Genomic DNA, 14,997 nt, shown 5'->3' on the forward strand with positions numbered 1-14,997 from the left:
ATCCAACAAATAGGTTAGGTGTGCAGAAACCTAGCAAAGGAGACACCAGAGCAAAAAAGGGCTTTACTTCTTCCTTGCCACTTTGTATTTTATTTATTTTGGTTTGGGTTTTCACGGGCTTTTCTAATCGCTACAGGGAATGTAATACCCGGTACTATTAAAATGAAAGGTTATAATTCGTCTATTTACTACCTTTCAATCTTTATATCTCTAATGCATCTTGAAGTGTGACTACAAGATCATCAAAACGCTCAACTTGACTGACCTTGTCAATCTCAACACACTCATCTTGAGAGCAATGAGCTGTTGCTTCTGAACTCAGTGGGGTTGAAAACACACACTGGAGAACTGATCTCCAAGCATATTAGCTAGAGTCTCTACATTGTCTATGGCTTCCCCATCGACCTCAAAAGGCCCAACAGAGTGTTTCATTTTTTTTCTTAGAGTTTGCATAAGAGAAAAAACGCATTCGGGTTCGACCTCACCTCTTGAACAACTCTACTTTCCTTGTTCAACTGATCTGTCTCAATGGAGGCCTTAATTCTACCTTGGATCAACTCCAATTTTCTTTAAAGGCTAGCCAAAACTACTGGACTAAAATTGCTCTGGAGCCTTTTTGCTTGTTTGCAACTCTTTTTGAACAAATTCTTCCTATACTTCGGAATTTTAGAATGTGCCCCGCCCTGTGGGACACATTCAGAGATTGCTAGAGTGGAACAGACGTCCTCAAAAACTAGAATCATTTTGTCTAAGGCTACATCTATGGATGATTCCTTTTTTCTAGCATTGAGGTGAGATCGAGCTCCCCTAACCTTTCTATAATTAAGAACTTAACTTAGCCAGACCGATCTTTTTGGCCGGTTTTACTATAGAGCATGCAAGCTTTTGAGTAATGGTCGACCCTATCTCGAGACGTTGATGATCTGACAGATTACTAGGCGTCACATGGACATACTTGATCATATGGATCGTACTGGGGCCCATATATTGTCACAATGGACAGATCAAGATCAAAACCTTGAAGATGACAAACTAAGACCTCTACTTCTCCATTTAGCAATTAGTGCATCAAAAAGACGCGATTCAAAGAACCGGCCTCTGGTAACCACATAGCATTGATATCATACAGTATTGCTCCTCTACGTGCACATCAATTTTAAGTCTGATCTCTAGTTATAACTAAAAATCTTTAGTTAACATGGCCTATGTGTAAATGCACAATAACATAAAACGATGATTTAGTAGACTAGAGAACAATAGTTTTAGCACACGATAGTTGACTCAGACAAAATGAAGTAGATGGCATAAACAGAAATCGACGGCAAATATAATGGCTTAAGATAAAACAAGATTGGCCAAGATCTTGTTTTCATGTACACGATATTGGTGGGCGGGAAATACATCAACTTCTACAAAATTTACAATGGTAACATCTTGGTCAGGAACATCTTTGGGTGAAATAGAAATTGGCAGAATAATAAATCGGCACACGCACATGAACGTAAATATATTACGAGCAAACCAAAAATGAAAAGGAGCACAAAATATGTAGAAAGTGGCACATGAAAGTGAGCACACAAAGAAGCATTTATAGCAAACCAATTGTAGAAATTCGCACTGAATTAAAAATGGACACACGAAGTGAAAAAATGGCAAACCAAAAGAAAAAAGGTAATCCGCTCGAACCAAGCCCACGGAAGATGTTTTGAAGCACACCAAACATAAAAAGGCACACCAAACAATTGAAGGCACATTGGAAAATAAAGCTAAAAGAGTTGCTTGGGCCATAAGGGTTAGCCTTCACCAGCCAGCAACGGCAGCCATCACTTAGGCCGTACTAAGTTCCTCAAAACCCCTTACATCATTTATCTATAAAGCAGAAAAAGATTTGGGAAGGTCTAGGTACACAATTTCCAGACTAGCTACTTTTTTGCACCCTATTTAGCCAGTTAATCTCCAGGTTTTTCAAATTGCCAATCCAATTTCTTTAACCTCAAACATTTCCCGAGCTTGGAGTTTGCTCCAGCTGATCATTGGGCCATCCTGAGTTTTTAGGCACCTTTTTGACACCATCAATGAGCTGTTTCAAAAATGAAACATCAGATTCAAGTAAATGTTTTGCAAGATTTGTGGCTTGAAAGTTTTGTAGTTTTTGACATATTTGGACACCCTTATTTTTGGACATTTTTGAACAGTGGTGGACAGAAGTGTCCAAAAATAAAATGCCCATCCTGACTCGTGCAGACACCTCTGATCTTTTCAGGAGAACATGTTTCAAAGCATTTGGTTGAGAGCGCACTTTCTTCATGATAGTTGTCCATTTGTGGAATACTCTTTCGTTGGAAGCAAAGCCGGGATTCGCAAATCGAGAGGCAGATACTTTACCAATACGGTATCTCAAGTAAGGTATTGTTTCAACTTGTTCTAAAATATTTTACAAGGAGTTGTTGATCCTGGGATGACCTTAATATAAATAAAGTAATCCAAAAAGCCTGGTTACTGTCAAAGTGCTTGAGGGTAGTGCAGATCGTAAAACATTGGCACATTGAAATTACTCGCTTTTTTTTTTTTGAACTGCGTTTATTTTCAACAAAATGATTATACTTATGATGAGACAATTTTAGGCTAAATGACAAAACTGTCTTTTACATCCACTATTATATTAAGGTATGGAGTTAAAGATATGCCATGTTGTATTTTCATGCACATGGAACCTGGTTATAGTCAAGGTTGAAGCCTGTGAGATCAGAGAGGTCAGTGGTTAAAGTCTGAAGGCCCACTTGAAAACTTGTGCCGGGAGAAGCTGAAAAGAAAGTATAATGCAGATCATTAACTTGATACCTGATAAGGTAAGAATACCTTTGATAGGAGTATGAGACATCACTATTGGCAGAGTTAACCTTTTTATGTCAGCAACATTTCAGATGTATAACGAGATATGCCATAATATGTTGTATAAGTGAAATTAGTAAATTCATTTTCCCTTTTTTAGCTCATTTACACAAATCAAATTTCTCCAAAGAATTTAATTTATGTATTTATCAACTAATGATATCCAATTTTGATGAATCATTCGTGAACCTTGAGCTTCCCTCTGGTGAGGGACGACGAAAATGCTTTGGCTAACAACACTTTCGCTAACCAAGTCCGAACACGATCCAATTTTTCCATAACCGGGGCCAAAATGGCCAGAGCAAAAACCTGCAGTCTTACAAATTAGAATCGCCAAGCTCTAGAGTGGCTCTGATGCACGGTACAAAATCGTGGAAGGCACGATTAAAACGGTCAACTATCATAAGGAACTATCTGCAAATTTCATTGAGAAATGAAGTGAGTATATTGATGCATGGAACTGATAACTATCCGTTCCATGATTGATGTAAGGGAGTTACGGGAGTGTTGAGTGTTGAGTCGTAAGAAGGGTACTAGCCCAAAAAACATTGGCATTGTTCAAATTGACAAATCTGTAATTTTTGTCAGCCAAGTTGAAAAATTCGGTTCACTTCATTATCAATGGTGTCGGGACCGATGCAGTGCCACGTACTGCTGAAATAATTATTTGTTAAAGGTGAGTTGATAAATTTATCTTCTTGGTTTGTGATCATTGGGAGATGTATGTTTTTTTTTTACATTTGTGATTCATACAAGAGTCCAGTGTTTGTATGTCCTGTAAGTACAAAGACCAAGAATAGGCGGGACAAGCTTAAACTTATGTTCTGTAACAATAAAACTAGGAATTGTATGAACTTAGAATTTAATGAGCAGACACACATGCATTAACAAGCCGTTCAATGCAATAGCAATGACCTTGCCACTATACTTCAAGCATTTTCCGAAAAATACAAAACCGGAAACGAATGCGAAACGAAAAAGGACCATTCTTTCGAGTCTTTTAGAGTCAGGTCTAGCAAAAAGGTTCGTCTTGCGAGATTTAAAGAAAACATATTTTTTTGCTTTTGACGAGTCCGGACTCGAGCCCTTTCTAAAAACTCGAGTCCGGCCAATTTTTCCAAAATAGAGTAAAAGACTCGAACGCACTCTGATTCGAGTCCGGACTCGCCTCATGACTAATTTTGATTATGCAGAATCATTACCTAAGTACTAGTGTTGGAGTGAGTCCGGACTCAAGTCCAAGTAAACTCGAGTCTTTTACTAGATTTTGAAGAAATCGAATGAACTCGAGTCTTTTAGAAAAGACAAAAGTCCGGACTCATCAAAACCAAACATTACTTTTTTCAATAAGTTCCGTCAGAAAATGGACTTTCCTTCGTCATGAATTAACCATATGAGGATGGAGACCTTGAATGAGGACTTCATTAGCCTGGTTAGCTTAAAAAAGCACAAGACGAGTTTTTTGTTTGACTTGAGTCCAGTAAAAGACTCGAGTCCGTTAAAAGGACCGAAAATCAAAGGTCCTGCCCAAATCCACCTTTTGCCGGACTCGCATCAGCACTACTTTGTACCAACGGTGGTAAAAAATGTTCGAACAAGCTGAAATTAGTTACGGTTCTTTCTAATGCCTCGGGCTTTGAACACTTGTATTGGGTATAAAACAATGTGTCGTCTTGCTCAATCTTGGTGGTCGTGCTGACTTTTTCATGCTGCAGCAAAATGTATAAAAGATGATCACATGTGATGCCACTTCGCTTGGCGGACGAGGATCATCCTTCAAACCCTGGCATCCACCCTCCAATGGAAAAGAAGACTGTGTTTGATAAAGCATTCATGAAAAATTGTCTGACAATGTCAATGTCAATTCAACATTTCAATATTTGTCTTTTTTAGTCATGTAAAATACAGTTCTTAGATTAATTTTAGAAAAATACAAAATGAAGCAACCATTACATTTTTGAGAATGAATGGCGAAAGAACGAATTACTCACTTTGCCTCAGGAACGGCTAATAGGAATCGTAATTGATTTCTTTTTATCTCTTTTAAGGATTGACTTTTGAAGATTAACAGCTTTTAGAGTGGTGTTTTCATCCCACAAGGAGGACAAAAATATACTCACAAGTAACCACTGCAGGAATCATATTGCCAGCCACAGGATTCAAGCTACCGCCGCAGAAGGTGCCAACATTAGGTGTGGTCAGGATGATGGAGCTTAGCGTGGTGCATGTAGTCTAAAGAATAATGGACGATGAATTGATTGATTTTGCGATTCAGATGTTATCCTAATTGGTCGTAGTTCTGACAAACCATAGTTTACAAAGACAGTCGATTTACTCAACGACGTATAATCAATAGCAATCAAATCTTCAAAAAAAAAATGAGTTGCAATTAACTCCTCAGAAGATCTGCAGTAGGCAAGTGGAATTACGTGGTACGAACAATAACCCTACTTTTCCCGGACTCTAGACGAGCGCTTTCTTGCCTTCACTTTCATGTGTTTACGATTCAATACCTCGACATGATCTCTCAGGAACATAAGATTGCTTTGGCCACTACACCATCCCATGAGCAAACCAATTTCATTTCTCTAAAAAATTACCACACAACAGATACAGCTATTGAGCACAAAAAGGACGCACTTAAGCTTCCAGAAAAATGTTAGTCTTTTGATTGAAGGAAACCCCACTTACTTCGGATGTTTCATCGGTTCCAGACAGTTGGAAGGTGTCGGGAATGGTACTAGCTGCCTCACGGACTTGAAGTTGGCAATATCCTGTCAAAAAAGAAAACAAGAATTAGATTCTGTCTTTGCATGAGACCTAAATCTTGGGGAGAGTTTGAGCCTTTGACTAACTCCCGCGTCTAAAAATTGCACTCTTTTGCATCTTTCACAAAAGCCATGTTCTCTTGACCTGTCACTTACAATTGATCAACTTTGCCAGTTCTCATTTTGAACTTGAAAAAGCTCCTAAACTCCTGTTGTTGGAACAGATCGTTTCCGCCTTTATCATCCATGTCTCCTCAACTGAGGGTCAGGGGGGAGTGAATGACGCTATTTGAACGTGTATTATTTCTGTATTCACAAAGAAATAGTTTACACGTCTTTATAACCCATGGCTAGAGCTTATTTAATGTTGTAGGGGATCTAATAGGCCACTCTCCAATGAAGATCCATCTGGAGCAATTTCTTTAATGTTCCGGGTAAGTATTCCATAAACGAATTGCATTCGACACATACCAAATAGGCAACATTATGGTTTCTTTTGATTCAAAGTCGAGTGATGTTGTTTCTGCTCTTCTTACTCTTTTTGGAGTTCCATTCATAGCACTCCTTTGAGTAAAATTGGTGATAAGAATGATAGGGGAAAATTCGCACTCTAACGAAAAGAATGGCAAAGCTCTGCTTGACGAAAGAAGTAATAGAAACGAAATGCATCTTGTCGTCAAGATCCTCGTAAACTTGAATCCCAAAGGCTTTGACACGTTTTCTGTGAAGTTTTGCAATCTCCAAGGCACATAGCAAAGGTTGAAAAACACGCGAGGGTCCGAGATTACCGAAAACGAGCATAAACTAAGCTTTCGAATTGCCACCCACCAATTGGAGGACAAGCACTTCAAAATTGAGCAAACCTTTGTTTTCCAATCCCAGACATGGCTCGCATTGCCGTTTCTTTCAACGGAGGCCGTCATGTCGTCAGAGTGGGACATTAAGGCTTCTGAGACTTATTATTTTTTGCCCACATGTTCTCCTTGGTAGGCCGAGCGAGAGAGGTGTCATCTGACTTCGAAAAACGCAAGATGGGTGTCTACATCAATTTTCGAACCTCCTTACACCTGATGTAATTCCAAGCACTTCAAAAACAGTACCTGTTCCTCAAATGTATCCGAATTTTGGAAGCTTTGACGTGTCTCCAAAGTAAAGAAAAAATACATTTGCCAGTATTTGGTGCTAATGTGCTCAAATTGACCTTTTCCTTGGTACTTTTATTTTTGCGCTTTCTATTTACGGTTTTTAGCCGATGCTGGGGAATGATTTCCCAGCAAGTCAAGTCATGTTTTATAAAAAACTTCATCTAATGTTTGTTTGTTTTGTTTGTTACGAAGTCAGATAGCAGCTCTCTCGCTCGGCCTGCCATGTGTATGAACATCCCAATGGAGGGATGTTCCCAGCAAGCCTTAACTTCATCTACTAACGAATTTGTACCTGCCGCTTTGAGGCATGCCTCAACGTAGGGCTGGTTAGGTATCGTTTGGAGGAAACGGTCCAAGTCTCGCTTAAAACTAAGCAAGGGTTTATCCACTACGTAAAATTGTCAGGGAGGTATGGGTAAAAGGTTGCATAGTGTAGGGGCTCTATTCAAAGGGGAAGACGCCTTTAGGCTCTTTAAGAGTTTATTGCCCAACAAACTCGCCTTATGTCGAACGGCACAAGTAATGCCTCTTCTGTGACTCTGGGAGTGTTAAAGGCCTGGATTGGGGCAAAGACCGTGGAGACACTTGAATATGTAAAGAGTAAGATATCGCTCGTATCTTCGTTGAATGCCATACAATTCAAGGGGCTGCAGTTTCTCCCAATAACTTCGGTCGCCTACACCAGCAATGTTTCTTGTAAAGCTCTGTTGCACTTTTTCAATCTTATTTAGCCCTGCTGAGGTCATCCGGGCCCACATGGGGAAGCATACTCCAGGTGCAGCTTAACTATACATTTGTAAAGAGTCTTCATCTTAAACGTATCTTTGGATTTGAAAGTTCTGTACATCCATCCGCAAGTTTGAAATGCCTTAGACACTTTAGTCTGGATATGATCGTCAATTTTTCCTTGGTTTTCAAATGATTATACTGAGATCTTTAATAGAGTCGACCACCTCTATCGGGTCATGACAGTCATCTAGATAAGATGGCGTGCCTATATTTTTGGGATAAAAAAACATGGCCTTAAACTTCCCACCGTTCAGTTTCATTTTGTGTCCGTGTACCCATCAAAGACCCGATTAAATCATTTTGTAACTCTTGTTTGCTATTGAATTTTTACCAAACTAACTTTGTGTCATCAGCATAAGACGAGATTGATGATTGAAGGGTTAATCTTTGAAAGGGTGAAATAAAAATGATAAATAATAAAGGCCCAAGGATTGATCCCTGGGGCACACCAGAAGCTACATTTTGCATGTGTCCCAGTACTCCGTCAACTTTGACGTTTTGGGTGCGACCCCTCAGAAAGTCTCTGAGCCATACTCGAACAATCCCACGAATACCTATGTCAGTGAAATAGCTGAGCAGTAAAGCATGGTCTACTTTGTCAAACGCCTTAACGAAGTCTAGGTATATAACGTCTACACAGTCATAATGCTGAAGTCTCTCAATTATGTTTGTTTGCTAATTTGATTGATATTTTAGGACATTACCTTGTTTGAAAAAAATTGATCTATTTTCAAGTAATTCCATTGTTGCTAAATCAACATGACTTTAATGGTGAACTTGTTATGTTGATATTTTATTATTTTGTTGTTCCTAAGTTATAAAAAAAAGATCAATTGCATTCAAAACATGAGTTTTTGGGGTTAGTGAATTGGAAAAAAAGAGAAAAAAATTTAAAAAGGAAAGAAATCGACGGAAGAAAACATTAGTTTTCAAGCAACCTCTGCTTTTTGTTCGTTGCTCGGTTTTTGTGAGTTTCGTGAGCTTTTAGCAACTGGCTTTATCCTTTCATAAGATTCTTTTATCTTGCCCTGTGTCTTTTTGGGGCAACTTTTATCTACGCGGTTTGATGAATTTCAGACACCCTTGTACTTTTCTCATAACATTTTTCAAAAAGGTATTTCCATTTGAGAGGAAATAGTACCTCAACAAACTTAATGCGGATGGAGTACATAAGAAGTGAAGCAAAGCACAAAAATGATCTGAATTAGTTTCCGAGCTGCAATATAATGCTGTGATTTATTTTCTAACTCACAAATGACAAGATTACTTTGTGTGTCAGTCAAAAAAAAACCTCAAGAATTTAAACTCTTTCTCCAATTCCCCTTTCCGATTTGCTTGTTCCGTTTTTAATTGTTTGAATCCATTCACAATTTGGTTTGTCTCGTATATTCCCATCAGTAGTATTTGGTGACAAATCGTTTATTACCTTGTTTACCTTTTGAACAAAAACTAGCGCCAGGACATTGCAACTGTGGGAGATATCAAAATAAATAGGTACAAACCGCATTGCCATCGGCTACGAAACGAAGGCCAAAAATATGTTGCAGTAAAATTCAAGAACTTTGAAACAACAAAATCTTGTATGGGAGGCAATCAACTCTGGGGCGTCTTTTTACAGGAAGCTTCCTTACAGAGCTAAGAAACCCCTTACTGACGCTCTCACCATATTTGTTGTGAAAATGTCCAAAGATTTCAAGCCTCTGGATGTCGGACGACCAACCACTCGGCTGGGAAAGCAGTACGATGGATGGTCTCCTGGGAATTGGTCACAAACCGGTTGAATGTACTGTTTAGCCAACCAAGTGGTCGGTCGTCCGACATCCAGTGTCTAGAAACCTATGTAGTGCCATACCTTCTTCTTGACGGAAACAGTTGTTGTAGTTCATGGCTTGTAAAAGTTGACCGCCTGGGAAGTTATAGGATTGAAAATTTCCACTCAAGCCGGTGAAGTATTGGGTGCATCCAGCAGGGGCCCTGTAAAGCGTACATCTGCCTTGGCCGTACAGCAAACTCGTTCTTACCTGGCTAAATTATCACACGTTAGGTACGTCACTTTGATTTGGTAGTTTCGATTCCCTGTCCCTGATCCTTTCGCAATGGTCAATGCACCCGCAATTCCAGAATCGCCAGTCTCGAAATACACTAAACAGAGCAAAAATTGATAGGTAACCTTTTCGGGGAAATTAGGAAAAGAAGGTAGTTTCACAAAATTGTTGCGTCCTGCACATACTTCATCACGGTGTTCAAAAAGCCCTATCAAGTTTCCAGGGAAATTCCCAAACACATCTTGGCATTTTGCTATCTCAAAAACTCAAAGGTAACAAAATTGATTTTATTGCTTTATGGAATTCTAGCCCACATAAAAACCTTACATACCGAAAAACAATTAAAAAAATAAAATTTTCAAAAACCTACTCAATGTAAATTAGGAGTACACTTAGTTACATGATTTTTGATATAATCTATTTCACGGCTACTTATTTACATGGGATTTGGTGGTCAAAATTTCATCGGTTTTTTGGCCCTAAAATGTCCTGGTTATATGTTAATTTAATTTCCCAAAGAATTCATATCGATTTTCAATATCACAAAAATGGAAGATTTTTTTTTTGAAGCTAGATAAAACAATGAAGGAACCTATAAAAGAAGAGAGTAATTCATTGTTTTGACTAGCCTGGATTATGGAGGGCTCAAAAATGTGTTGAGCCTCTAAAGTAAATACAATTGACCCTAAAATTGGATAAGGACAAAAATCATGAAAATGCTTGAAGATGTATGGCAATAAACACTTTAAGCGAATGACTTAGCCCAGGTCTCTTCCCCCTTACAAATACCTCGAATAAACACCAAGAGTGACCAAATTTTACCTAAAATCTGTATGGTTTACTGCATTGATGAACCTCGAGAAGAAACAGGTGTAGGATTAAGTTCAGGAAAATAACCTCTAGATGGCAGTACCCCAATGGTCGACGACCAAGTTCAGACAGGATTCATGAAGTGGCTTTTGGGACCACTGAATCTCCGATTTTATCAAAATACGATTGCAAAACTAGTTTCTGTTTGTTGCTAAGGGACCCCCATACGACATTTTCCACTCATTTTGAGATAACTGCGTTGATTGTGGCAAAAAAGTTACGAACTTTTGGATTGGCTACAAGTTTGAGTGATTCAACAATTTCCTTGCCAATACATTGAAAGCGGAAATGTGAAGTTATTATTTCCCGGGTCCTGTGCTAAGAACCTATCAAAGAAGGAAGAAAACAGTAAAAGGTTCAGGCCGAGCAAATCATGTAATCACCCCAAAGGTGGCAAGAAACGAGCTAAGATAGTAACTTTATAGGCAAATAAACTCGAACATCTGTAGACATCTTCCTGGATTGGCTTGAACTATCCAAGTAAAGTTTTCTTCACAACTCTTTGCCTAAGGTATACAGGCCATATGAATAGATGTAGTTTTTTACTCTCTTATTCCCGTTCTTGAGCAAAATAGAGCTGAAAGCATATGTTTACTGATCTGAAACTCATGGAAAGACTTGAATGTAACATAACTGATAAATAACTTATCAAAGTTTTATTACCAAATTAAGTACAAAGTGGCAAGTAAGAAGTAAAGCCCTTTTTTCCTCTGAAGTCTCCTTTGCTAGGTTTCTGCACACCTAACCTATTTGTTGGATTTTCTTTGACAATATGACTGCTGGCGCCAAAAGACCTTGAAGGACGGTTCAATTAGGCTAATTCATTTGGCAAAGATAATCGCAATCCTCTGTGCTTTGAAATTTCCATTGCATGTTTAAGTTTTCTTTTGCCCCTTATTTCCGACCGAACTCATACAATACATCATTTCCCTTAAAAGGAATGTTTCTAGGCGCATTTGCGGAAATAACCTCGCATTTCCGCTCTCGACGGATCGTCAAGATAACTTGTAGGGTATTGAAATGTTCAGTACTTTTTGCCACAATTAACGCAGTCATCTCAAAATGAGTGGAAAATGTCGTATGGGTCCCCTAGAACAAAAGTATTGTAATCACAACTTTAAAAAACTGGAGATTCTGTGGTCCCACAACCTACTTGATGATTCCTGTCTGAATTTGGTCATCGACCTCAGGGCTACTGCCATCTAGTGGGTATTTTACAGAACATGGTCCTACACACGTTTCTTTCGCAAGGTTCAATGGGGGATCTAATCCAGGGGACAATCTTGAGGGCTTCTGATTTCAAAGATTGTGAAGCAATAAAATAGCTCGGAAACTTTGGTCATTTGTTCAATTAGTGTCATACCTTCATTTTTGAGTTTTAACAGGCTTATTGTTAATTTTGTGTAAAAAAAATGTTTTATGTGTCAAAAATTATTTCGTGCCTTTAACCTTGTTTTATTTATCATTGGTCTTAAAAAAGATATTTCTTTCCAAGTTCTTCACATGTCAATTTCAATAGCAAATTGCAAAACATGTTGCAATAATGCCTTATCATATTTCAGAATTCTTTTTCCGAATCTTATCTGGCGATCACAATACAATCCTCAAGTTCATTAACACAAAACCTACTTTTCATTGAGGTGAAACAACAAAAAACTGAAATACAAGGTGCTAGTTTGAAATAGGTCTTATGAGTGACCCGCGGTTTGCTGTCTAAAAATTATATGAAATGCCGTATCTGTACAGAAAGGTGCAAGATAAGTAAGTGAAAATGAGTTGCATTTTGTGAAATGCTTGTTTTTTTTTGCGATTTGCGATTTCAAACATATTTTAAGCGAATTTCAATTCTTAATTAATGGAAACAAACACACATCAAGCGAAACCCTTTATTTTGGTTTTCTTCATGTTTAAATAACAGTAAAAAAACTGGCCTTTATATAAAAGCATTTTATTGAAAAAGTAGTTGAAACGCGCCTCTTGGGCTTCCGTAACTTAATTCTTGTTAGGAATTGATGTAAAGAGGATTTGATTTTGAGGATTTATTGTTACTTTAGAACCGGATCAATATGTTTCTGTAGATTTTGTAATCAATCTTCTTCAAGATATGAAAAAAAAACTTCTTTACTTATATCGTCCATAAGAGCTGTCTTTAGCTCATAAACGGATGGTAACCGCTCTTATTAGGACAATGAAGGGAACTAAAGTTTTAGACAGATTAGGAAAGTCCATCACACCGCCCACTGCCCCGTACGCCAAAAGTGGCAAGGCACATACATTATTAGTTACAGCTATTTGAATGCACCTTTGTACGTTTGCTTGGGTCCAAAACTGATTATTAAATAGTTCCCTTACCAAATTTAAGTTGCAAGTTTTTGTCTGATCCAACCAATATGACACATTAACCTTCCCTTGATATCGATTCATTCACTTACTATGTTGCCCCGTTAAAGTTCCACAAATGGTAGGCGGAAACGCATTTGCTGACGAGGAGAAAGGGCTGGACACTCTCACGGCATCCGCCGTCGTTCCGCAAGCCCCTGCAAGAACGAAAGTAGAGATTGATTGTTAGGCATTGTCCATCAATACGTACTCGTACGTACATTAGTAATGTGTAAAGTGGATTTAATACCTACCATTGGTCATGTCTTGAGTAATCAGCGAGTCAAAGTCCAACCTAAATAGAAATAAGACACATAGGTAGACAAAAAGTTAGTTCTAATTGAGAGGATCGTCCAAATCGACGGAAAAGCCTATTAACGGATTTTTCATGTTAATCACCCAAGGAATGATGGGCAAAAGTAGGGATATGTTTCAAATTGGGAAAAAATGCTTTGCCATGCAAAAAGATCCACTTGTATTCCAAATGATGTTCGGTCACATATGGCAATGACGAGAGTTTTATGAAACCACATAGAAACTGATATTTAAACAACAAAAATAGCGTCAGGATGAAGGTTTTGATCCTTCTTTTTAATACAATGGATGGCTTACCGAATTTGGCACAGATCTAAAATGATAACGATTTTGTTTAGAAGACAAATGAGATTACAAAAGTCAAACGAGAGAGTGGTCCCAATAACTGAGGGATTTCAGCCAACTCTGACCACCAGCTATAAGAAAGGTTCCAATTTACTGTATGTTTTCATTTCTAATTCCATCCCGTTTTGGCGAGGTTACTATTTCGAGAAAAAAAAATACAGATTTACGTATTTGTAAGTTGAACAACAAATTTGTACTTTGTTGGGGCTATGAACATTATTGATTCTACGGAATGCATCACATGGACAGTTTTGCATTTATCATCAAACCCAACGAATAATGTTTTTAACCTTTCTGCAAAAACTACTTTTGCAATTTTTCATATGCCTGCACTCGCCAATTGTTCTGCATTGAAGAAGAGTCTAGAAATGTGCAAGCAAAAATGAAGAATAAAACAAGTTGGTCTTCTAGCATAAGTAAATGGATCTTGGATATTTGTTTCTGAGCAGCCATTTTAGTGAAAATAGTCTGGATGCTCTTACTGTCACGAATCCTGTTAAAGTTGTAGGTGCATGTTTCGCTCACAGTGGAGTCAGGAGAGGGAAAACCGTTGTTCTGAAATTTGATCCCGAATTGTTTTGAAGAATTATTACCATGAACAAACAATCTGAATCATTCATCTCACCCTGATGTAAGTGCAATTCTAAAACACGATCAAGGCAAAAAAAATTAACAATCAATTAGAATCAAGGCACATCACTCAAATTCTCACCTGTGAAACCGTTTGGGCAGCATTGCAAGCCCCACTCACACTAAAAAGACAACACACGCCAAATCCTAAAAATAGTAAGTAATAAATAACTCTACCGTGTGGGCAAGGATCAAATTGAATATCTTGATATGAAGGTCACCTGCAGCGCAATTCCCGGACGCAGATCCGCCTTTGGCATTGCACTCACTGGAAGTAAAGCATGTTCCACCCAGGTTCCCCGCTCCAGTTGTAATGCAGGCGTCATTCTAAAACGGAGGAAGAAGCGCAGAAAAGATTAAACGTGCAAAAAACTGTATCACATACTGGACCAGTCCTACGTGTGCCTTACCGTGAATGTGACGATGTTGAAAAGACTAAAAAGTCCTAAAAGGGAACACAAATAAGTGCTGTTGTTGATGTCGTTTGATCTTAATACAAAAGGGTTGGTGGAAGGGAAAGATTGCCGAAAAAACTCATGGAAGGAGCGGAACATCTGCTCTACCATGATGCGTGTCTGTTGGTGCATTTGACAGTTGTAAGAGAAAACAATAAAAAAATTGACATGAGCAAAAAATAACATAATCTTCGAGACTAGAAAGTCAATGGGGGGAAAAGGCACACTATTATGATTAGAATATGTTGCACCGTACTTTTCTGCCTCGAATTATTATTGGTTTCGTTTTTGGACAATGATCCACAAATTGAGAAAATAAGAACCAGCAACGTGTAGGTGAACGAACCTAAAACATTTAAAGCAC

At 38.3% G+C, this 14,997-nt stretch overlaps 2 protein-coding genes across 3 annotated transcripts in view; one reads left to right on the forward strand and one right to left on the reverse strand.

Annotated features, from left to right (window-relative positions):
- Positions 1–2,573: 2,573 nt before the first annotated feature.
- LOC131885359 (uncharacterized) lies at positions 2,574–14,991 on the reverse strand. Its single transcript, XM_059233387.1, has 14 exons — positions 14,890–14,991; positions 14,589–14,623; positions 14,400–14,505; positions 14,261–14,325; positions 14,174–14,191; positions 14,031–14,103; positions 13,501–13,516; positions 13,143–13,183; positions 12,942–13,046; positions 9,616–9,736; positions 9,447–9,568; positions 5,584–5,666; positions 5,013–5,124; positions 2,574–2,803 (listed from the first exon to the last, which is right to left on the reverse strand). Exons 8-14 carry the CDS (start codon positions 13,150–13,152, stop codon positions 2,700–2,702), a joined length of 657 nt encoding a protein of 218 aa, XP_059089370.1. The 5' UTR covers positions 13,153–13,183; positions 13,501–13,516; positions 14,031–14,103; positions 14,174–14,191; positions 14,261–14,325; positions 14,400–14,505; positions 14,589–14,623; positions 14,890–14,991; the 3' UTR covers positions 2,574–2,699.
- LOC131885355 (uncharacterized) overlaps positions 14,158–14,997 on the forward strand; it is an 11,205-nt gene continuing 10,365 nt past the window's right edge. The window contains exon 1 of one of the 2 annotated variants that reach the window (XM_059233383.1): positions 14,158–14,179. The gene's annotated coding sequence lies outside the window, so the exon portion shown is untranslated. Of the gene's footprint in view, positions 14,335–14,997 lie in introns of both variants that reach the window. The other variant, XM_059233382.1, reaches the window with a different exon arrangement.

Source organism: Tigriopus californicus, chromosome 8, assembly GCF_007210705.1.
Source record: "Tigriopus californicus strain San Diego chromosome 8, Tcal_SD_v2.1, whole genome shotgun sequence".
Taxonomy (NCBI): domain Eukaryota; kingdom Metazoa; phylum Arthropoda; class Copepoda; order Harpacticoida; family Harpacticidae; genus Tigriopus; species Tigriopus californicus.